The sequence below is a fragment of the Eretmochelys imbricata genome, chromosome 16 (assembly GCF_965152235.1).
Source record: "Eretmochelys imbricata isolate rEreImb1 chromosome 16, rEreImb1.hap1, whole genome shotgun sequence".
Taxonomy (NCBI): domain Eukaryota; kingdom Metazoa; phylum Chordata; order Testudines; family Cheloniidae; genus Eretmochelys; species Eretmochelys imbricata.
In genome coordinates, this window is record NC_135587.1 from 5829218 (window position 1) to 5853818 (window position 24601).

The following is a 24601-nucleotide window of genomic DNA, read 5'->3' on the forward strand; positions in this document are numbered from 1 at the left end:
TTTGACCAAGGTGTACGTCTTCAGGGCTCTCCCATAGTGGGTTAAAGGGACACGGTCCTGCTGAGGCCCAAATTTTCACCTACTTGGACAGTTGCAATGTAGAAACATGCTGTCCCACCCTCTGTCTTGGAGGATCTCTTGTCCCCCTTCACACAGAAGGCCATTAAATTATGTGTTGCCGGGCAAATCCCACCAGTATAAAGGCTATGGTGGTGCTGGTCTTGGAACCCTGCACCGCCCCCACCCCGGGTCTCGCCCACCTGAAAGCGGCTGTAGTTCTCAGTGCAGGGAGAGCACAGGAAAGACAGAGTGAGTCACCAAACCAAAGGGTCTGCTGAAGTGATCTTGCTCTGTTTGGGAACTCTGGCATTCTCAGTGCCCCTGACAATGAAGCTTTATTTTCTTGGACAGAACCTTCAGCTGGTTCCCGTTACAGGAAAGGAAACCAGCCTTTACCTTTGCTCTTGCATGTGAAGGATCCAGCATTGTAACTGGCGCTGTCTCAGACTGGTGGGAATGAATCTGCTTCTGCTTTTGATTGGAGGCCCCAGCTCAACATAAAACAGTGCCATTTGCCATTTAGCTGGTTATTTAAATTTGTATTTTTGCAGAAAGTGCGTAAGCGTTTGGGCCATTGTTATGTCTGTTGGGCCCACGCCACATGCTCCAAATTGCCCCACCCTGAGAAGTGGGCTTGCAGGAGAGATGAACACAGCTTTAAAATGATCCAAAGAAGCTCTGGTGCTGATAACTGGGAGGGGGCTGATCTCCTCACTGCTTCTCACCATAGTGTTCAGTGCTCACTTCGTGACTTACCGCAGTTTAGGGTCCAAACCTCCTTTTCACGTGGTATCCTGTTGGGCCACTCCTCCAATGACCACCTCTGCACTTCCTCCATGCTGACCCCCACACATGGAGTGCCTCCCTGAACTGATCCCACAAAACTGCTTCCCTCTCCTCCCCATCCCTTCTTGGAAGCCACTTCTGCTGTGACTAGCTGCAAGAAATCATCTGACTCATAAGAGCTGGCTTGGGGAGCAGTTGGAAATAACGTCTGTTTAAAGCCCCCCCCCCCCCAAACACATTACAGCGGTTTGGAATCACTGAGTTGTATGCAGAACTCGCCCGTGTTACTGCATGGCCTTATTGCCATAGACCTCGGCTTCACCACCATCTTACCTCACTTGTTGAGCTTTGCCATAAATTTAGGCCTTGATCTGCCATAGACTTACACGCATGGTTAGCTTTAAGCTCACAAGCAGTCCCATCAAACTCAGAAGTTAAACATGTACATATGTTTTTGCAGGATTGGGGCCTAAAACTATAGACATTTCAATGGCCAGGACTGTGGTGTCCTAATGACAATTGTTATTATTTATCATCATCCTAGCACTTATGAGCCGAGTCATGGGCCAGGACCGCAGTGTGCTAGGTTCTGTACGAACACCGGATAGAGAGATGGTCCCTGCCCCAGTGAATTGGCAATCTAACGTGTCTACACAGCACCCAGCAGGATGGGGAACCGCTTTCTGATTGTGGCCTTTGGCACTTCCAAAGTACAAATAATAATTTCTGTTATCCATTGCCCCTCACTCAACTCCCATTTTCATCCAGAAGAAAGGGGACTGAAAAGTTGGGGGTGGGAGTACGGCCTGCAGGATGGACAAAGCGAGACACTATAAATGGAAAATATTATTTTGTTATTGGGAAAAGTTATGAAGTGTGAATCTCTGCTCTGTCTGACCCTAACCAGCTCTTCTTTGTCTCTTGTTCTCTAGGCTGATGAGAGCAGCAGTACTGGGAAGAGAAGCTCTTCAAGCAGGTATGTGGCTGTATTTCTCTCATCTCTGGCCGTGATGTGAATAGCCTTGGCAATTCTGTCTTTGTGCAGTGCCAGTCTATGGGGTAGGCGCCATCTCTTAGGCAGAAGACAGAGTTGACAGCCACAGAGCAAGGCATAGGGCAGGAGCCTGATTAAAGCATAGGAACTGTAGGCCTGTTTCTAGGGCCCTGGCTCCTAGAGTCACACAAAGTTTCTAGTCTTCATGGCTGTAAAGAAAAGCTTGCCCTGAGTGTAACCAGTGCAGGGACGTCTTTCTGAGTCTGCAGGCAGTCTCCTGCAGAGGTACTAAGTTGATGGCCCTATATCTGCTGTGAGAGGAGAGTAGGCCCTCTCTTGTTCTGGGCAGGGGAGGGCTCCCACTGCCATGACTCTGGGCTGCAAGCCACACTGCTGCTACTCAGGAAGAGAGTGGCCCCCACTACAGGACCCTGTGCTAGGTGTCCCTTTCAAAAGGACAGTGAGACAACCCAGCTGCTGGCTCCAGTGCATTCCAGGTGGCCAGGGGACAAGGAGGTGACAGCCACTGCAGCATCTGAGTGGCCAGGACAAGAGGAAGCCCAGCCTCTGCAGCTCCTGGTGCACACACAATCCTCTGCTCAGGTGGGTGGGGGCTGAGTGCTCTCTCCTGTGCAGACAGAAGCAGTGTTAGGCACCCCCAGGGCAAGGCTTTTGTGTTGGTGATCCCTGCTGCTCCAAGCAGAACTGGAATTGTGGCACTGTGGGTTTGTGCCTAGAGCCAGTACTGCCCTCTATGGCTCAGGACTAAATTCTGCCTCTCAACCGAGAGCCAGGGATGGGAGCAGTGGGAACAGGAAAATGTATCACTTTCTTTTCTAATCTATAAAGTGTCTATGTGAAAACTGGGAGTTCCTGACTCAGCCCCATTCCAAGCAGAGAAACCCCCTAAGAAGCAGAAGGAGCAGGGTGTTCGTCTGTGTGTGTGTTGGTGAGGGTGAGGCAAGGCTATACAGAATAAATGGGGGACATGATTGGGGCGAGGGACAGACTAAAGGAATCTGACATGAAGGGGGTAGGCCCCATCTGCTGTCTAGTTTGTGCTTTTGGTGAATCTCGTGTTCACTAGTGTTTCTGAGGCCCCATTAGAACCAGTGATGCACTGCGTGGCTAGGATCACGGGGTAATTTGCCCCATGGTGCATCTGTATCAGGATTTTTAATTTTTATTGATGAACATTTCTATAAAGTGAGAACGATAAGTCTTGGAATTGAATAGTGTGACAGGGTTCAACTCACCGTCCTGGCCATCTTGGGGATTAGCTCTGCAGGTTGGTATGCCCCGTCCCGACGGGTGCTTCACCCGGCATCACATCTCTTTGATCTGCATCACTCCAGGGACCACAGCATCTGCTTCATGACACAGCCCTCCGGGTGTGTCACCATCTGTGCTTCCCCCTTCCATGGATGAGTACTGCAGTCCAAGTGTCCAGCCACTTCTCTAGTAGTGAGTAGGGAGAGGGACCCAGGCCCACACACTACTCCGGGTCCTGACCCAGGGACTCTGTAGATGGCAGCCACATGCTGTGTCCCCTCCTACTTCTCAATACATTCCCTGAACCACTTCTCCCTTTCTTCACGCTTATCTCAGGGCTTCAGCAGGTCAGTCCAATCAGCCACCCAGGAGCTCCCTCTCCCTCCCCTGGTCCCTGCCACACTGCTCTGGCCAGGGTGCTTCCATCCATCTGCTCGGAACCCAGGTCTCCCTCCTTGAGCTCCAGGCAGCGGCTGACCCTGTGGCTCTTCTTATATGGGCCTGCTGGGCCCTGATTGGCTGCTCCTCGCAGCCTCTCTCCTATTGGCTGCTTCCTATGCAGCCTTCCTATGGCTCTATTAACCCCTTACATGCCAGTGTGGGGCAGACGCCCTATCACAATAGCAATTGGTTCCCCCCATAGTTGCCAGCCCTTGACATTTTTCTCAAGGGACAGTTTTTCAAACATGCAGAAGGGGAGCTGTTCAGTCTCCAGCCACCGGATAGGTTGGATAAATTCTGGTGAATTTTAAGGAATCTGCTTCTGTGATGAGTAGTAGAAGAAGGTAGGGGAAATCATCAGAATGTTGCCAGAGTGTGACATACTCTGCTGGAGGCTTGACCCCAGGCTTGCTTCAGAAATTTTCCCTCGTCCATCCCATCCCTGCCCTTAAGCCCCAGATCTGGCTTCACCCATCATTCCTTCTTTCCCAGTTGTCTCATCTCAGGAGCTGCAGCTGAGACATTCAGCCATCAGGGCGTGAGAGTGGGGGAGATGATCCCTGGAATCTGTGCTGTTAAGCTGTAGGAGTGCACAACCCAGCAGAGCTGCAGCTGCCTCTGGCTTCCCCAAAGTCCTGGGAAACGGGCCAGGGCAGAAATTACCTAGAACAGATTTACAAGACCTGAGACAGTCCTATGCTCGTGGAATTTACCCTAGAGTTGACTGCATTTCACTGTTGGGTGAACTGATACTTATCTACCCAGAGAGTAGTTCTTAAAGAGCTGTGGGAACCTGCAGGGTGAATGGCAATCTGGAAATGTATGCTGTCACTGGTGGAGTGGTCAGCCACAAAGCCTTGGCAGTGTGGAAGAATGGCAAGTTTGCTGTCTTTGTTGATCAAACACAAACGTGCCATAACCAGCCTCCCATTCCACAGCTTAGCTGCACGTGCCAAAGAGCTCTGGGTGAGATGGTGTGAGCATGGAGCAGGAAGTGGCTTTTTCATAGAATTAACTTTGCTCAATAATAATCAAATTGCTTAGCCAGTCCTGAATGTACTGTAAGAGGCAGCCTCCCGCCTGTTCCTTATTGAAATGCTGACAGTCAACCAGCTCGCAAAGGAGCAAGTGAGATCAGGACAAAGCCAGCAACTAGCAAAGTGACAAACTCAGGGGTTCTCAAACTTCATTGCACAGTGATCTCCTTCTGATAACAAAAATTACTGCACAACCCTAGGAGCGGGGACCGAAGCCCGAGCCCACCTGAGCTCCACTGTCCTGGACAGGGAGCCAAAGCCAAAGCCCGAGCCACACCACTTGGGGTGGGGAGGCCAAAGCGAAGCCCAAGGGCTTTAGCCTGTAACCTGAGCTCTGCCACTTTGGCTTCAGCCCCAGGCAGTGTGGCTTGGGCTTCTGCTTCAGCCCCAGGTGGTGGGGCTCAGGCTTCGGCTTTGCATCTGGCTGCAGCAAGTCTAACGCCAGCTGTGGCGACCCCATTAAAACAAGGTTGTGACCCACTTTGTGGTCCCAACCCACAGTTTGAGAACCGCTGAACTCATCTACCGGGAGAAAACATTCCATGGGGAAAACGAGAGAGAGAGAGAGAGAGGAGGAATGTTGGTGTGGCGAAGGGACTGCTTGGCACCAGTGGGTGGTGGAGGAGCACAGGTCAAAATGCAGAGGGAGTTCTGTGTCATATGCAAGATAATGAGGCAGAGGAATAAGGAGGCTTCATGGTTCATGCAGTGGATGGCCATGGCAGGGAAAAGAGGAGAGACATGGCACGCAGGGAATACACCGGCACAGAGGGGGCCATATGGCACATAACGGAGGGGGAAGTGCCGTGCAGAAGAGGGGATATGGCACACCTGCGGGTGGGCAGTGCATTTGAATGGGATGGGGGGATAGTGCGGTGGGCTGGGGCACATCAGAGTAGAGAGAGGGGTATGTGACTGGTATTATAAGAAGGAAACTAATATGGCTTTTCTAGCAAGTGGTAAAGTTTCTAAAAATGCCCAACTATCTTAGGAGTCTAATGAGACTTAGTCCCTTTTGAAAATGGGATTTAGGTTCCAAAGTCACTTAGGGCCTGATTTTTAAAGGTATTTGGGCTGCTAACTCCAATTCATGAGTTAGGTGTCTAATAACTTTGAAAATCTGGCCCTTAGGCACTTTTGAAAATTTTATCCAGCAGTTTTTTCTGAAGGTCTTGGGCGGTATACATGGCTGTAACCTAATTAATTAGCTCTTTGTCGTAATGTTGTAACTGAGCTGTGAGATTGTAAATCTTTTCTTTCTTTCTCCTGTGATGGGCAGCCATCTTGTGTGTGGAACAAAACCATTTCCACTGCAGTGATTACTGAGGCGTAGGCCACTATTAGCAAATACAGATTCACGTAATGGAATGTCTTTCAAGTACCATAGCTGTGACTGACTGCCAAAGCCATTGCCACCTGACGGCGAGATCTCAAAGAACTCTCCGCCAGCATCTGTGTATTGGCGGTTGTCAGCACCTTGGCCTGGAACACATCCGTGTAGCAGACAGAAGAGTTCTAGCTGGTAGGGAATGGCGCGAGCTCACTCACAAGAGATGAATCACAGGAGGTGATAGAGGAATCACAGAAGTTGTTGAGTTTGACCCCAAACCCACACGTCCACTCAGTTCTGGCTAACTTCCCTTATGTGTCTCACAATACACAGTGAGAGAACTCCCAGAATTCATAGAGTCCAGCTGTGAAGCAAAGCATCATGGGATACCCACCTAAATGCTGTGCACAAAATCATCACAAAGTCCCTGCTGTGTATATCCACCAATCCATATTGGGGTAGAAACCATTTTATAGAGTGTACACAGTTATTGTGGACTGCCTAATGCACACCAGTTAGTGCACAGAAATTCAGTGTTCATTAATTCTCTCCTCCACCTGCCCCCCCCCCCCCCCCCCCCCCCGATAAGGTGTCTGAGTCTGTTGTCAGTGTGGCTTTTTCATCTGGCTTCAGAGGGTGCACAGAAGCACTGCAGTTTAACGGATCTCCTCTGGAGATGATGCTTTTATCCTGGCACCTGAAGCTCCTTGACACTGGGCAACTGAAATCACTCCCCAGCATCACTGCTCAATCCTTCTTTTAAAGCTTTATATTGTGCTTTTGTCCGTTCCCCCCCCCCTCCCCCCCGATTTGCTCGGATGTGCAGTTCTGTCTGTCTACTAATAAACGATCTGCTGAAGTTTAATCCATCAGGTGGGGCACATCCTACCATGGCACAACCAGGCTCTTGTCTCCCAGCTGCTCTCTCGTATCTTTCATGCTGCCATTATTAAACGAGTATCATTTGGTTATCCGAAGAGTGCCATCTGCCTTTCCCTGTATTCACTTCCCACACACCCCAATTGCCTATTACTTTGTTGCTTTCACTTGCTGAGGACTTCAGGATGCTTAAAAATAATAAATAATGACAATATTTACTTCTGAAGTATGCCACATTGCATATCCAGATGGTCTTCGGGAATGCTAGGTGGCCTGCACAGCTTAGGAAGACTCCTGGGCATCCAGCAGATAATATGTGAAGCAGACTTTTTGTTATACCCCCAAAATGTCCCTACTGAAGTGTCGTTAGTATGAGCCTTACATATTATTAGGCTTGGCAGAGTTCAATTTTATTTTTTTATAATATTGACGGATAATATCAATGTTTATTTTTAAATGTTTTTCCCCACTTTACATTGATTTAAATTTTCTCAGTCTGCGAAAGTATGGGCTGAAGGGTTTAGACAATATTTAATAGCAGTAGACAGTGAGATTCCAAAAGTTAAAGCTTTATAACCATTAAAACACAAATTGTCAACACAACGTGTCAAAATAGACAAAGTAAAAATCCTTAAATCAAACTCTAATAAAAGGTCTCAAGCAGCCATTTTTCTTTCTTTGCCTATCTGTAAATTTCTATTGTTAATGGAACTATTTTTTCATTGGTTTGTGTGTGTACAGTGAAATAGTCTACTGACATTTACTGATAAAAATGGAATCCTTCCAAGCCCCACATCCTGTACATGCAGAAGATATTTGAAGAGGTGGGGAGAGAAAAAGCAAAATAATACAGGGTTTGGAAAGCCTGATGAGCCAGATACAATGGAAGTAGCGGAGACTTTGAAAACTAGCCTGGACAAAGCACTGGAGGGAACAGCTTTGTAATGGCCACCAGAAAATGGATGGATACAGTGACCTAGTAATTCTTTCCCTTTTCTAATGTCTCTAGTCCTTCCAACATCTAGTTCAATTTCCATAGTTTTCAGTACAGATTTTTTTAGCATAGGAATTACTGGGTGTATTGTGGTGTAGCGGGTGCCTTTAATGGTGGCACAATTGTGTCCTTCACTTTTTCTGTAGTCACCTCCCTTTTGAATGTGCAAAAGTTACACCTGTGTTGTTTTGTGCCTGCAATTCCTTGTTGCCATAAACCATACCACTTAAACAGGTGAGTACCCAGTTTGTGCACACAAAGAGACACTTAGCTGTCTAAGTGCCAGAATTTATTCCCATAAACTTGTGTGCACAAAGAATGAGAGTTGAAGCTTCCCAGGCATGTTCTTTTCACAATCTTGGCATTTTTTGGAAAATGTGAACAGTCATTTTAGCCTTTTTATTTTATTTATGTGAAGGTGAAAAAAACCTTTACTAATTTAAAAAAAAATTCTAGGCATGCTTTTAGATAAACTGCAAAAATGGCTGAAGTTTGAAATTTGTCTTTGACAGAGTCTTCAACGAGGTCTTTGTTTTGTTGGAGGTATTTGTTATTGCTTTTATAAAGTTATTACCATTTGAAACTGTCCCTTGTTAGTTGTAAGCCATAATTTAAGCTCTTCACTATTACTGTATATCATAAATTATACAGGCAGATTAGGGTTGCCAGAGCAACCTTATCTTTTTAGAGTTTCTGAATTTAGTGTGCTTGATCTCACAACCTTCTTGTAGCTGTGCTCCTTTATAGTCATTTTTTCATTGCATTTAATTGATTTTATACAATTTAAAAGTCTTGCCTTCTCTGCTGTTTCAATCTGAAGTGTCTAGCACTTGCTGCCTTTGAAATAGCTACAGTTCACTCTGCAGCTGTTTTAAACTGAGAATTAGTAAAGTTAGACAGAAAACCCAAAATCCTTCCTAACCTCTTCACTTGCCTGTGATCCCCACATATCAGTGCATGTTCATTAATGTGAAATTTTGAGAACTGACAATAATGATTTAAGGGCATGGAAAAAACTTGGTTATGAAGGGTGACTGTTCGCCTTAGAGAGGAGTCAAATGAGAAGGGGGATGACAACCTGCCGAATAGCCTAGAGAAGATAGATCAGAAATTTCTATTTTCCCTGTCTTAGAATGCAAGAAATTAAAAGGTAGCAAATTCAAAATCAATAAAAGGAAATACTTAAAGCCCTGTTAGCAGTTAGAACTCATTGCCACAAGATATTGTTGAAGCCAAGAGCTTAGCAGGATTCAAAAAGAGATTAGAGATTTATATGGATATTGAGAACATCCAGAGCTATAACAATGAATATTAAAAGAATAAACAAGTGTTTTGGAGGGGTTGTAAACCATTCTATTTCAGGGCAAAAGCCAGCCTGTATTCAGGTTAAGAGGAAGAATTCCCAAGGGTGAGTTATCCCACAACTGTCGGCTGCAGCATTTCATGCACAGTCCTCTGAAATATCTGGTACTGGACTAAATACACCACTGATCTGATCCAGTATGACAATCCGTATGTTCCCTATGTACCTATGATAGGAATCCTTTTGAGGGGGTGGGAATTGTTCAGAAATACACTGTTTTCACTCGTTAAGTGTTGGGGACCTCAGTAATACTGTGGTGAAGCTAATTACTTCCAAACAGTAAATGTCAGCATTCAAATGGTGTGCTTTGGATCTTACAACACAGAACAAAAACAAATGCAATTATGTCTGACAAAGCACTTAGCTCTTGTACTTTCTTGTGTCACTAGGGTCCCATGCAGCCTCGTGCAAGATTCAGTTTTGTATAATTATTGTTATTACATGGTGTGTGGCTGAGGAAGGAAGGATAATTCCTCTGTTGGCTGTTTATTTTACAGAATTGTTAGTTGTTTTCATCCTTAACTATACTTTTAAAGTATGTGAGGCTCCTGGTGAGTAGATCAGCCCTGACCTAGGAACTGGATCTGCTTGAGGGAGGGAATGGAGCTGGATGGAAGCTTGGACCTAGCTGTGATATGGCTGTCACTACAACCCAGTGTTGCAGCACAGTTAGATGTTGTGCAGAAGTGACTTAATCGCTTTCCCTTAACTGAGCTAAAACCCTGGATCTTCCCGGGTTAGAACCTAGGTGTGAGGACACAGCTGGATTCGTATTGCAATGTTTAACTGTGCTGTAACCAAGGTCCCTAAAGCAGCTATTGCTTGAGTGATGGGGGAGCCTTATTAGAAGGGCCCCTCGCGGGTGTCTCAGATGCTTCCTTTTTTGGTAGGGTGATGCTGAGCAAAAGGCTACTGGAGTGGAGCTATGCTGAGTTGCAGCTTCCCTGATGGGGACATGTTCCTGTTACGTCATGTCTACACTAAAATTGCAGCCATGTTGAGGGGATACACTTGCAACATGGTTGGGTCCCAGCTGGGCTGTAATATGCTACGTTTTCTCCTGGGTAACTCCGACCAAATCCTGGTAACAGAACAATGCTGCAACCCTGATCCCAAGCAAGCAAGTAAGACCTAGAGAGAGCCCTGCCGGAATGTAGGTGGCCAGTTTGCAGCTGGGTTCCTGAGTGGCTTGAGCTGTAGCTTAGAGAGGATGTGGCTTTAATGACTATGGGTGGAGAGGATGAGGAAGCAGGAGCTTCTCCTGTGTCTCTCTCCTGGTCAGCCTCAGCAGCAGCTCCCTCTCCTGCCCCCCGGCAGCCATTCCCTGCTCCGATTTAGGAGCCTCCCGCTAAGGTCCATACGTCATAGAAAGGGGGTCCAAGCACTGCCAGTGGTCTTCCTCCTGATCACTGTGGGAAAATTTCACAGCACCTCTGCTGCCATCGTGAGGGGCAGTGCTATACTGCTGACTCCTCCTTCCTTCTCCATGCAGTTCTGGCTTCTCTGTCAGGGATCTGCCATCAAGCAGTGACATCCCCCGGTGGAAAAAATGCATAAAGAGAGATAAAAACCCAAATGACGATTTTTAGTTACGAGGAGCCTCTCAAACTGTATATGCCAACCTCCTGAACCCCCCATCTTGGAACAGGATCCCACAGCCTGAGGGGAGGATGGGCGGGTTGGGAATTCTGTGTGGTGAGTTGTTCAATGAAACAGAACTGCAGGTAAGTAATTTTCTCCTCTGGAAAGAAGCTATACACAAAGGATTCCCAGTCCTGGAGAGTAAAAAAATCTCGAGATTTGTTTCACATCAGAACCAGAGGAAGGTATTACCAGTTAGGCAAGAAATTACAGAAGTTCTTCTGTCATAATGAAACCTGATGCAGTCCTACAAGGTCTCACAAACCATGCCCCAAAACACCAACCAACTTAAGATGGGGAGGAAAAGATTGGGTCTCCCCAGGTGAAATAGTGGGACTGAAGCTAAAGGAACGCCAAACAGTGAGTCTTTCCTTGAGGCTAAAGCAAAACAATAATGTCAGAAATGTATATGCAGTAGAAATGACGACAACTCACGGAGACATCCAGTTTCCAGTGGTGTGATCAGCATGTGATTTTAAGCAGCAGACCATCTTGCCCAAATGTCAGTGCTTCAGAGAGTTAAAAATTCCATGTGTTAGAGGAATTTGAACCTGTCTAAGAAGCTCACACCCAATGGTAATAACATTGTGAAAGAAGAATTCCAAGTCTATAATTTTTCCTTGGATCATCTAATTCCACTCTATAAAGTCTGGCCATTGTGGGGATTGTTCCCATATTGGTGTATTCTCTACTGCTTTATATAGTTTAACTGTAAATGTCACCAGTGAAAGGGCTTCCAACATGATATTTGTACCAGTCCTCAGCCCGACAGCTCTTGCTATCATGCAGTTTTGTTTACTATTCTGTCCACATTTGCCGTTGCTTATTTTCGTCCCACTCATCCTGCAGGTCTCATCTCTTGGATCAGTACAATATCTGTCTAATCTAATCCATTTTAAGCATTTGTACCATGTTTGTCTCTGTAGTGTCTGAGTACCTACAAATATTTGTGAGCAATTATCATGTGTTCCCCCCGGTCGTGTCTTAGTCAAGCAATATAGACTGAGTTTTTCATTTTTTCCGTATATGTAAATCCTTAATTGTTTCTGTGTTTAAAAATTTAAAGATGCTGGCAACCATTTTATTATAGACTTAAATTTAGTTTTTAATCTCAGTTGTTTACAAGAATTACATTTTTTTTCCTGACTGGTTACATTCTTTCCCATTTGGCAAACACTGCGTTTTTCCTATTTCTTATGGCGGATAAGCCAATAAGTGTTTTGTTAGACTTCTTTCATTGAACCATCCTCAAGGTGTCCTTAATAAGAACAGCCTAGTTCTTGGGATTAATTTTGTTAATACCGTATGAATTCACTGTGGCTCTCAGTTTTTGTTCTGTTTTGAATTTTAACTTTTGTTTGCTAAAATTCAGTCAGCCTGATAAAGTTCTATACTTTACCTGTTTTAAAAATAGCTGAAACAATGCAGCTTCCCTGGAGGACAGGCAGACAATTAAAATACTATATTTAGATTGCCAAGGAGATTTTTCAGCAGGTATAACAATTGAAGTCCAGTTTAGAGTCTCTGCTTCTTAATTTCATATAATGATCCCATTCTCGTACTGCCATTGGTTTATATAACATAGTTAGTCAGTTAATTTATAGCGTTTCTTTCACTAATCAAAGTTTAGGATGTGAGGACTCTAACAAGCAGCGTTATGTGACCAGGATATGTAGCCAGTCATGAATGTGGTGGAGTGAACTATATTTGGCTCTTCTTTGAGATGTTGCTGTTGTGTATTTCAGGAATCTAAAGCCCCAGTGAATATTACACCATGTATAATTGTATCCACTTCCTGCCCTATGGTGTTGCATAACATTGCTCTGGGCTCTCCACCAGCTGTTGCATTCTGCTCCAGAGTTGGCAGCATCTCAGTGGTGGGTGAAATGGTTCTGTACGCTGTGTAATTTCTAAAGCACTTTTAGATTCTTCTGACTTAAAGCACTATATCATAATACTTTGCATTTATTTAGCATCTTTCATCCAGGGAACCCTAAATCTTGGTCTTTGTGCCTACATAATGGTGTCTTGCCAAGCTTCTGCTTTTCAGCCCATGTTTGGGGGGAATGCAGAAGAGCTGGAAGTGTTCTGCTTTGGAGGCAAGAACAAGGAGGGGTGCTGTGGGCTCATTTTTCCTTCAGAGGGGCAGTACGCCAATTTACTTCACATTTCTTCCTTCTTCCCTTGAAAGCACAAGTCACTTGCCAAAATCATTCCATGCGCTTGCATGTGGCTTGTGGCCCAGCAGCTGGTTGGTGGGATGCCTTTGCCTCCTCTGTGGTAGTGGGGATGGAGGAGTTTTAGTTTCATCATCCACTGAGCCACAGTCTTGCCAGCTTGTGCCTGTTTCTAGAGTGCCAGGATGGGGTTGTGGCTAATCAAACCGACCCTGAATTGGCTACAAGTTGCTGAGGTTGATTTAAATCAAAGCACAGGGTGTTGTAAATATCCATCGTTGACTGGATCTACGAACGGCATGGCAGAGAAACCGCAGCTCCCTGAACATGATGACCTAGAGAGCATGGGACCTAACCTGTTTCCCACTTTAAATATAACACACAGCAGTCACTTCTGCCATCCAAAATGCTGACCAGGCATTGCCTTTCACCTCCAAATAATCGACTAAAGGTGAGAAAAATAATCATGCTGCAAACTGCGAATGCTGAGTGAAAATGAGAGTGACTTGTTCTACATAAGCAGGCTCCTTGCTCCAGCACGGGTCATAGGTGCTGCTGCTCATGTCAGTCTCAGGCATGCTGGGATATCTCATCACCAACAAGAATTCAGCAGTTGTGGTTCAGCCACATTACTCAGACTGTGGATCTCACAGTGCCTACCACGATGGGACTGGAGGTGCTACTGCAATACCAATAAATTGTAGTTGCTGGGTTTTAAGATGGAAAGAGAACCTCTCTACTGGACAAACAACCCATTACTAATTTAGCCATTAATCATTAACTCATCTGGCCAGATCCCTATAACTGATGTTGGAATATGGCTTTCATCTGCTAGTGTAGATGAAACAAAACTGTTTTAAAATTCTTACAGAAAGCATGATGGAGACCTGGATGAGCATGGTATCCATCTCACTTCTATAACAATGTTGAAAATGGCTGAATCTTTCCATATATATTAGCTGCTAAGTCACGCTCAACATCACTTGAGGGTTAGGTCAGAGAAGACCTATTGTAGAGAACGTTGTCAGTTGGGGTCATCTTCCGTGCGTAGGTGGACATGAAATGAAAGAGCTAAACTACTTGAGAATTATTTTGCTCAGCTGTCTCTAATGACATGTGTTGGACAAGTGGAAGTGTAGAGAACAGCTGGAAAATTCTGTTCACCTTTGAAGTTAAGACATTTAAAAAATTCTAAACAATAATCCTACCTCCACCAAATGTCATGGGAAGAGCTGCAGTTTATAAACAGACTTTTTCAGTGCAGCTGTATCAGAATAAAATGTTAGGTCACCTGATAAAATTCCGTCTTCATTACTCTCTTGATTTCCCATACCCACCCACTCACTATTATTTCCATAGCTGTAATGGGTTTTTATCACTTATGGAGAAGTCCAGCTTTGAGTTGTGCAACCTCTTAAGAATTTGAGAAATAGTAAAGATGCATTTATATGTATCTTACACTGAGACCAAATTAGTGTGAGTTCTGTGTCTCCACTTTTTCAGAGCACCAAAATCCTATACGCTTTTCTTTTCTGGGGACATATCAAGCTAGCTTGCATCTAAGAGCCTGCCAGGAGAAGTGCAGTGCAGCTCTTCTGGACATTGATAATTGTGGGGCAGATAAAGTGATCAGAAATCTGGCAGTGGCAGCACCAGTCTCTTCTGAATTTCTCCTCCATGGCATGATGACTTTTCTGTCTCTTGTTTTAACACGCGCTGTTCAGGCCTGCGCTGGAATATGTTTGTAGCAAAGCCTGTTTCCAGAGTTTGTGCATCTCATTTTTTCTTCATTGTCTCTTGTCGAAGATTCCCTTCTTATATCTTCATTGCAGTTATGGCATTTCCTCCTCGTGGATCATTAGCTCGTCAAAACTATTTTGCTGCTGTATTTAACACTTGGAGCATATTTTAAGGCACAGTCCTCCAAATGAGGGAGTGGGAGTGCTGCTGAGGCCCGGAGAGTTGCATGTGCATCCTGGTTAATTTTAGGTTATTTTAATTAGGATATTAATGATAAGGATCTTTATTAAATTTCTGTATAACAAAGAGCTAGCACACCAGCATTGTAACAAACGTATATAAGACCATACACAAAACCAGCACTGACATTGCAAATAACACACACAAACTGACAATGGGAGAATCTCCAGAGGATTGGGGTTCTAACAGGGTCCTTAAGAGATCAGTTCTTGGCACTACACTATTTAACATTTTTATTAATGATCTGGAAGAAAATATAAAATAATCACTGATAAAGTTTGCAGATGACACAAAAATTGGAGGAGTGGTAAGTAATGGATAGGACAGGTCACTGACACTAAGTGATCTGAATTGCTAGGTAAAATTGGGCACAAGCAGTATGGCTAAATGTAATTGTTTACATCTAAGAACAAAGAATGTAGGCCATACTTACAGGATGGGAATTCTGTTCTGGGAAGCAGTGACTGAAAAATCAGACTTTGGACGTCATGGTGGATAATCAACTGAACATGAGCTCAAATTGCAGCGCTGTGGCCAAACGAGCTAATGAGATCAATTCTTGGATGCATAAACAGGGGACTCTCAAGTAGGAGTGGAAGCTTTATTTTACCTCTGTCTTTGGCATTGGTGCAATAGCTGCTGGAATACTGTGTCCTGTTCTGGTGTCCACAATTACAGAAGGATCGTGATAAATTGAAGAGTGTTCAGAGAAGAGCCATGAGAATGATAAAGGGAATGGAAAACATGACTCAAGGAGCTCAGTCTCTTTAGCTTAACAATGAAAAGGTTAAGGGAAGATTTATGGACTAGAGTACCTACATAGGGAACAAACATTTGATAATGAGCTCTTCAATCTCTCAGACAATCTAGCAGACCCTCACAGGACATAAAAATGGTCATACTGGGTTGGACCAATAGGCCATTTACCTGTCTTCTGACAGTGGCTAATGCTGGGTGCTTCAGAGGGAATGAACAGAACAGGGCAATCAATGAGTGACCCGTTCCCTGTTGTCCACTCCCAGCTTCTGTAGTCAGACGTTAGGGACACCCAGAGCATGGGGTTGCATCCATGACCATCTTAGCTAATAGACATTGATAGACCTATCCTCCATGAACTTATCAAATTCTTTTTTGAAACCAGTTATAGTTTCGGCCTTCACAACATCTCTTGGCAATGATTTCCACAGGTTAACTGTGTGCTGTGTGAAGTAGTACTTTATTTTGTTAGTTTTAAACCTGCTGCCTATTCATTTCATTGGGTGACCCCTGTTTCTTGTGTTATGTGAAGGAGTATATAACATTTCCTTATTCACTATCTCTACACCATTCATGATTTTATAGACCTCTATCATATCCCCCATTAGTTGTCTTTTCAAGCTCTTCTCATATGGAAACTCTTCCATACCCCTAATCATTTTTATTGCCCATCTCTGTACCAATTCTAGTTTGTTCGTTTGTTTGTTTTGAGTTGAGGCAACCAGAACTACGCGCAGTTCAAGGTGGGCCTACCATGGATTTATATGGTGGTATTATAATATTTACTGTCTTATTATCTATCCCTTTCCTAATGGTTCCTAACATTCTGTTACCTTTGTTGACTGCCACTGCATATTGAGCAGATGTTTTGAGAGAACTATCCATGATGACTCCAAGATCTCTTTCTTGAGTGGTAACAGCTAATTTAGACCTCATCATTTTGTGTGTATAGTTGGGATTATGTTTTCCAATGTGCTTTAGTTTGCATTTATCAACAATGAACTTCACCTGCCATTTTGGTGCCCAGTCACCCAGTTTTGTGAGATCCCTTTATAACTCTCTGCAGTCTACTTTGGACTTAACTAACTGGAATAATTTTGTATCATCTGAACATTTTGCCATCTCGCTGTTTACCCCTTTTTCCAGATCATTTGTGAATATGTTGAAGAGCGCTGGTCCCAGTAAGGATCCCTGGGGGACCCTGCTATTTACCTTGCTCCGTTCTGAAAACTGACCGTTTATTCCTACCCTTTGTTTCCTGTCTTTTAAAGAGTTCCTGATCCATCAGAAGACCTCCCCCCTTATCCCATGACTGCTTAGAACACTCTGAAAGTTGAAATTAGACAAATTCACACTGAAAATAAGGTGCAAATTTTTAACAGGGAGAGTAATTAATCATTGAAAATTTTATCAAGGGCTGTGGTGCATTCTACAGCAGTGGTTCTCAACCAGGGGTATGCGTACCCCTGTGAGTACGCAGAGGTCTTCCAGGGGGTACATCAACTCATCTAGATATTTGCCTATTTTACAATAGGCTACATAAACAGCACTAGCTAAGTCAGTACAAACTAAAATTTCATACAGACAATGACTTGTTTATACTGCTTTATATACTACACACTGAAATGTAAGTACAATATTGATATTCCAATGGATTTATTTTATAACTAAAATATAATTATGGTAAAAATGAGGAAGTAAGTAATTTTTCAGTAACAGTGGGGCTGTGACACTTTTGTATTTTTACGTCTGATTTTGTAAGCAAGTAGTTTTAAGTGAGGTGAAACTTGGGGGTCCGCAAGACAAATTAGACTCCTGAAAGATTGATAGAGCCAGAAGAGTTCCCAGAAGTTACCTACTACAGGACAGGCCTAACAAAGAAAATAACAGAACTCCACTAGCCGTCACCTTCAGCCCCCAACTAAAACCCCTCCAACGCATTATTAAGGATCTACAACCTATCCTAAAGGATGACCCAACACTCTCACAAATCTTGGGAGACAGGCCAGTCCTTGCCTACAGACAGCCCCGCAACCTGAAGCAAATACTCACCAACAACCACATACCACACAACAGAACCACTAACCCAGGAACTTATCCTTGCAACAAAGCCCGTTGCCAATTGTGCCCACATATCTATTCAGGGGACACCATCACAGGGCCTAATAACATCAGCCACACTATCAGAGGCTCGTTCACCTGCACATCCACCAATGTGATTTATGCCATCATGTGCCAGCAATGCCCCTCTGCCATGTACATTGGTCAAACTGGACAGTCTCTACGTAAAAGAATAAATGGACACAAATCAGATGTCAAGAATTATAACATTCATAAACCAGTCGGAGAACACTTCAATCTCTCTGGTCACGCAATCACAGACATGAAGGTCGCTATCTTAAAACAAAGAAACTTCAAATCCAGACTCCAGTGAGAAACTGCTGAATTGGAATTCATTTGCAAATTGGATACTATTAATTTAGGCTTAAATAGAGACTGGGAGTGGCTAAGTCATTATGCAAGGTAGCCTATTTCCTCTTGTTTTTTCCTACCCCCCCCCCCCCCAGATGTTCTGGTTTAACTTGGTTTTAAACTTGGAGAGTGGTCAGTTTGGATGAGCTATTACCAGCAGGAGAGTGAGTCTGTGTGTGTATGGGGGTGGGTTTTTGGAGGGGGGTGAGGGAGTGAGAGAACCTGGATTTGTGCAGGAAATGGCCTAACTTCATTATCATGCACATTGTGTAAAGAGTTGTCACTTTGGATGAGCTATCACCAGCAGGAGAGTGAATTTGTGTGGGGGGTGGAGGGTGAGAAAACCTGGATTTGTGCTGGAAATGGCCTAACCTGTTGCTCACTTTAGATAAGCTATTACCAGCAGGACAGTGGGGTGGGAGGAGGTATTGTTTCATATTCTCTGTGTATATATAAAGTCTGCTGCAGTTTCCATGGTATGCATCTGATGAAGTGAGCTGTAGCTCACGAAAGCTCATGCTCAAATAAATTGGTTAGTCTCTAAGGTGCCACAAGGACTCCTTTTCTTTTTGCGAATACAGACTAACACGGCTGTTACTCTGAAATCTGACTCCTGAAAGGGGTACAGTAGTCTGGTAAAGTTGAGAGCCACTGATCTACAGTGTCCTAGTAACAACCTCTCGCTATCAACAGCATCTCTTGCTTCCTTTCCATACAGTCTTTGTCCAAGCTGGCAGGCCTGGCATTTCTGATGGGTGGTGCCAGTGTTAGGGAGGCATGTGTGCGTGCTGTGACCTCCGTTCCACCTGCTGCTCGAATCTTGTGTTCCATTATCGTATAGAGGAAGCTACTATCTTTGTGTTCTACAAACCACAGCCTCATTAGTGACCTTGTTTGAACGGGGTGTTGACCTTGCAGCCCTTTAGCCCAGTGAAACACGCTGCCCATGTAGGGCTATGCTTGCCTTTCTGACTGCGGTGCTCTTGCAATGGTTTTCTGCCATTTGGTGTTTGGGCACAGCATATGCTCTGCTGTGGAGGACTTGCTGGTATGTCTGTTCCTACACTGAACACTAAAGGCCTCACATATGTGTTAGTTATGTATCCTTATGACCCTCACCACCGTCAGTCATTGAAAAGAATCCAGGATGCTGCACATCCAATGTCAGTGAAAAGCTGAAATATCAGTAGTGAGTTAAGGGTCGTGCCCCCTCTTCACACCCACACCCACTCTCTTCCCAGCTCCTCTTGAGAAGAACGTGAGAGGAAATGAGAGCTGAAGGCTGTGTCTCAGCTGATCTCTCTTTCTACCTCCTGAGATGCTCAGCAGGATGTGTACTGTAAAAATCCCTCATTAGACGCCTCCGAATATATATGCAATCACAAATCACTCAGAAGGGAGTGTAGTGCACATATGCTGCTGTTGCTGTCTTCAGAGAATTACATGACAAATTATTCCTAGCTGGAAGAAATGTCCTTTTATAATTGGGGTTTTTTCTCATCCTTTCATAAGGGAGGAGTGTGTGTATTTTCCAGTAGCTTTTAGTTACTTTCATTATTTATGAGCATGATGCGCCAGATCAGAAAAAGCAAACTGAAAATGCTAGTTTCTTATGGCTGCAGCAGCTGATGTGTCTTATTTGCTTTAAGTCATTGCTGGTTTCATTTGTCACAACCAGAAGGATTGCTCTCCAAAGATGCAGGCTGCTGTAGATGGCCAGGCTTGGGTCTGTGGCCTTGTGTGAGACCAGGTGGGGAATGAGCCATGAGCTTTATCAGGGGTGTAAGCTTTGCAGTGGAGTTTGTGACCTGTAGAGAGGTCAACAGTCAGCTACTTCCTGCCTGTCCTCCAGTTTGGAGCAGCCCCTTGCGCTGCTGGCTCTGGTCTGCACTGGCTGTGTGGTGATTCCGTTTATGCAGCAACTGCAAACTAAAACTTAATTCCTTACGTATTCTGTGGGCCAGGTTCTCTGCCGTGTCTAGTTTATACGGTTCACAGATTCTCTCCCCAGCCTGGCCCCAGGCGCAGAGCAGCTAGGGGGAGCTCTAGGGACCATCTACCAGCAGGAATGTATTGTGCTTGAGCCACTCCCCCCTACCCACCCCAACACAGCCCCTCCACCAGGGACCTCTGCCACCTCTGTGCCTGCTATGGACTCCTCCACACTGGGCATATCTCCAGCATGCTAGTCGAAGGATGTTTCTGTTCCATTTTTGCAGCCCAGGTAGACCACACAGGGCCAGAATGGGCCAAGAATTGGACCCACAGTCTTTATCTGTGACACTAGTCAAGAAGCACTAGGAAATTAGATAGTTTTCCCCCCAGATCTTTCCTCAGGATTTGTGGCACGTAGATTATTATATAGGAAGTAGTGTAGGACCAGGAGGAGGTGACAGGCCCTCCATGTCTGGAATAGTCTGGTGACAGGGCTGCCACTGGTATCCTGTATAATGCTGTCTCCTTGAGGTGGTCCACTTTCCCTAGAAAGGATTTGTGACAGTCGTGGAGCTGCTGTGTAATAAACTAAGAATACAGATGTGTAATGTAATTACTGAGAGAGACTGTATAACTTACATTGAGCGTAATGGACTGTCTATTATACATCTGGACAGCTTGAATTTAATGGTGATTGTGCAGGAAGGCAACACAGTGGCTCCATAGATAACATCCAGGCACCCACTTGAAACACAAAAGGGGAGGATTTGAGGATCCTATTTAAGGATCCTAGATCCTGTTGCAGTGAAGATGCAGGCCAGGCTGGGAGCCTGGATATCAAAAGGACACTAAGTAGTTAAAAGCATTCTGAGGAGGGGGGTGTCAATGGCCTGGGGCTGTCATGGGAGATGAGCTAACCCGGAGAGTCTCTGAGCAGGACTCTGTAGGAAGTCAGACCCACAGGGTCCCCATGTGGAAGATGGTTAGACTTCTGGCAAGGTGGACAGGCATACAATCTCTGTTCTCTGAAGTACTTTGGCCCTGAGTACATAATACTTTCCTTCAAGGACTCTGGTCACTAGATACCACTGTTGCTGCTCCTGCAGGCAGCAGCATTGCCGGGATTGGGTGTAAGGCAGATCTGCTGAGGTTGATCACAGGGGACTACAGCCAGAGCCCGGCCTACAGAGAAGGGCAATGAAAATGATTAAGAGTGTGAAACAGCTTCCCTAGGAGGAGAGATTAAAAAGACTGGCACTGTTCAGCTTAGAAAAGACATGACTAAGAGGGGATATGACAGAGGGCTATAAAATCATGAAAGGTAGGAAGCAAGTGAGTTGAGAAGTGTTATTTATCTCCTTGCATAACACAATAATTAGGGGTCACCCAATGAAATTAATAAGTAGGAGATTTAAAACAATCATAAGGAAGTATTTCTTCATACAACACACAGTCAGGCTGTGGAACTGGTTGCCATGGGATGTTCTGAAGGCCAAAAGTCTAACGGTTAAAAAGAGAACAAGTTAAGTTCCTGGAGGATAGGTCAATCAAGGGCTATTAGCCAAGATGGTCAGGGACAGAATCCCATGCTCCAGATGTCCCTAATCCTCCAAAAACTGGGACTGGATGACAGGATCACTTGAAATTACCCTATTCTGTTCATTCTTTCTGAACCAGGCAGGAATGTCTGTGAGGGGAGGGCTCCAGCCTCATACTGAGAATGAGGGGCGATCAGCAGGTTATCTCAAGTGCTTATATATGAATGCACAAAGCCTTGGAAACAAGCAGGGAGAACTGGAGGTCCTGGTGATGTCAAGGAATTATGACGTGATTGGAATAACAGAGACTTGGTGGGATAACTCACATGACTGGAGTACTGTCATGGATGGTTATAAACTGTTCAGGAAGGACAGGCAGGGCAGAAAAGGTGGGGGAGTAGCACTGTATGTAAGGGAGCAGTATGACTGCTCAGAGCTCCGGTACGAAACTGCAGAAAAAACCTGAGTGTCTCTGGATTAAGTTTAGAAGTGTGAGCAACAAGAGTGATGTCGTGGTGGGAGTCTGCTATAGACCACCGGACCAGGGGGATGAGGTGGATGAGGCTATCTTCTGGCAGCTCGCAGAAGCTACTAGATCGCACGCCCTGGTTCTCATGGGTGACTTTAATTTTCCTGATATCTGCTGGGAGAGCAATACAGCGGTGCATAGACAATCCAGGAAGTTTTTGGAAAGCATAGGAGACAATTTCCTGGTGCAAGTGCTAGAGGAGCCAACTAGGGGGGGAGCTTTTCTTGACCTGCTGCTCACAAACCGGGAAGAATTAGTAGGGGAAGCAAAAGTGGATGGGAATCTGGGAGGGAGTGACCATGAGTTGGTTGAGTTCAGGATCCCGACACAGGGAAGAAAGGTAAGCAGCAGGATACAGACCCTGGACTTCAGGAAAGCAGACTTTGACTCCCTCAGGGAACGGATGGGTAGGATCCCCTGGGGGACTAACATGAAGGGGAAAGGAGTCCAGGAGAGCTGGCTGTATTTCAAGGAATCCCTGTTGAAGTTACAAGGACAAACCATCCCGATGTGTCGAAAGAATAGTAAATATGGCAGGCGACCAGCTTGGCTTAACGGTGAAATCCTAGCGGATCTTAAACATAAAAAAGAAGCTTACAAGAAGTGGAAGGTTGGACATATGACCAGGGAAGAGTATAAAAGTATTGCTCGGGCATATAGGAATGAAATCAGGAGGGCCAAATCGCACCTGGAGCTGCAGCTAGCGAGAGATGTTAAGAGTAACAAGAAAGGTTTCTTCAGGTATGTTGGCAACAAGAAGAAAGCCAAGGAAAGTGTGGGCCCCTTACTGAATGAGGGAGGAAACCTACTGACAGAGGATGTGGAAAAAGCTAATGTACTCAATGCTTTTTTTGCCTCTGTCTTCACTAACAAGATCAGCTCCCAGACTGCTGCACTGGGCATCACAACATGGGGAATAGATGGCCAGCCCTCTGTGGAGAAAGAGGTGGTTAGGGGCTATTTAGAAAAGCTGGACGTGCACAAGTCCATGGGGCCGGACGAGTTGCATCCGAGAGTGCTAAAGGAACTGGCGGCTGTGATTGCAGAGCCATTGGCCATTATCTTTGAAAACTCGTGGCGAACGGGGGAAGTCCCGGATGACTGGAAAAAGGCTAATGTAGTGCCAATCTTTAAAAAAGGGAAGAAGGAGGATCCTGGGAAATACAGGCCAGTCAGCCTCACTTCAGTCCCCGGAAAAATCATGGAGCAGGTCCTCAAAGAATCAATCCTGAAGCACTTACACGAGAGGAAAGTGATCAGGAACAGTCAGCATGGATTCACCAAGGGAAGGTCATGCCTGACTAATCTAATCGCCTTCTATGATGAGATTGTTGGTTCTGTGGATGAAGGGAAAGCAGTGGATGTATTGTTTCTTGACTTTAGCAAAGCTTTTGACACTGTCTCCCACAGTATTCTTGTCAGCAAGTTAAAGAAGTACGGGCTGGATGAATGCACTATAAGGTGGGTAGAAAGTTGGCTAGATTGTCGGGCTCAACGGGTAGTGATCAATGGCTCCATGTCTAATTGGCAGCCGGTGTCAAGTGGAGTGCCCCAGGGGTCGGTCCTGGGGCTGGTTTTGTTCAATATCTTCATAAATGTTCTGGAGGATGGTGTGGATTGGACTCTCAGCAAATTTGCGGATGATACTAAACTGCGAGGAGTGGTAGATACGCTGGAGGGCAGGGATAGGATACAGAGGGCCCTAGACAAATTGGAGGATTGGGCCAAAAGAAATCTGATGAGGTTCAATAAGGATAAGTGCAGGGTCCTGCACTTAGGACGGAAGAACCCAATGCACAGCTACAGACTAGGGACCAAATGGCTAGGCAGCAGTTCTGCGGAAAAGGACCTGGGGTGACAGTGGACGAGAAGCTGGATATGAGTCAGCAGTGTGCCCTTGTTGCCAAGAAGGCCAATGGCATTTTGGGATGTATAAATAGGGGCATAGCGAGCAGATCGAGGGACGTGATCGTCCCCCTCTATTCGACATTGGTGAGGCCTCATCTGGAGTACTGTATCCAGTTTTGGGCCCCACACTACAAGAAGGATGTGGATAAATTGGAAAGAGTCCAGTGAAGGGCAACAAAAATGATTAGGGGTCTGGAACACATGACTTATGAGGAGAGGCTGAGGGAACTGGGATTGTTTAGTCCGCAGAAGAGAAGAATGGGGGGGGATTTGATAGCTACTTTCAACTACCTGAGAGGTGGTTCCAGAGAGGATAGTTCTAGACTATTCTCAGTGGTAGAAGAGGACAGGACAAGGAGTAATGGTCTCAAGTTGCAGTGGGGGAGGTTTAGGTTGGATATTAGCAAAAACTTTTTGACTAGGAGAGTGGTGAAACGCTGGAATGCGTTGCCTAGGGAGGTGGTGAAATCTCCTTCCTTAGAAGTTTTTAAGGTCGGGCTTGACAAAGC

At 45.2% G+C, this 24601-nt stretch overlaps 1 protein-coding gene across 12 annotated transcripts in view; it reads left to right on the forward strand.

Annotated features, from left to right (window-relative positions):
- The window catches only part of ZNF618 (zinc finger protein 618), a 343284-nt gene that overhangs the window by 162043 nt on the left and 156640 nt on the right, over positions 1–24601 (forward strand). For all 12 annotated transcript variants that reach the window (XM_077835645.1, XM_077835648.1, XM_077835646.1 and 9 more), the window contains exon 2: positions 1779–1822. In XM_077835645.1, the coding sequence (XP_077691771.1) occupies positions 1779–1822 (44 nt within the window). The remainder of the gene's footprint in view (positions 1–1778; positions 1823–24601) is intronic.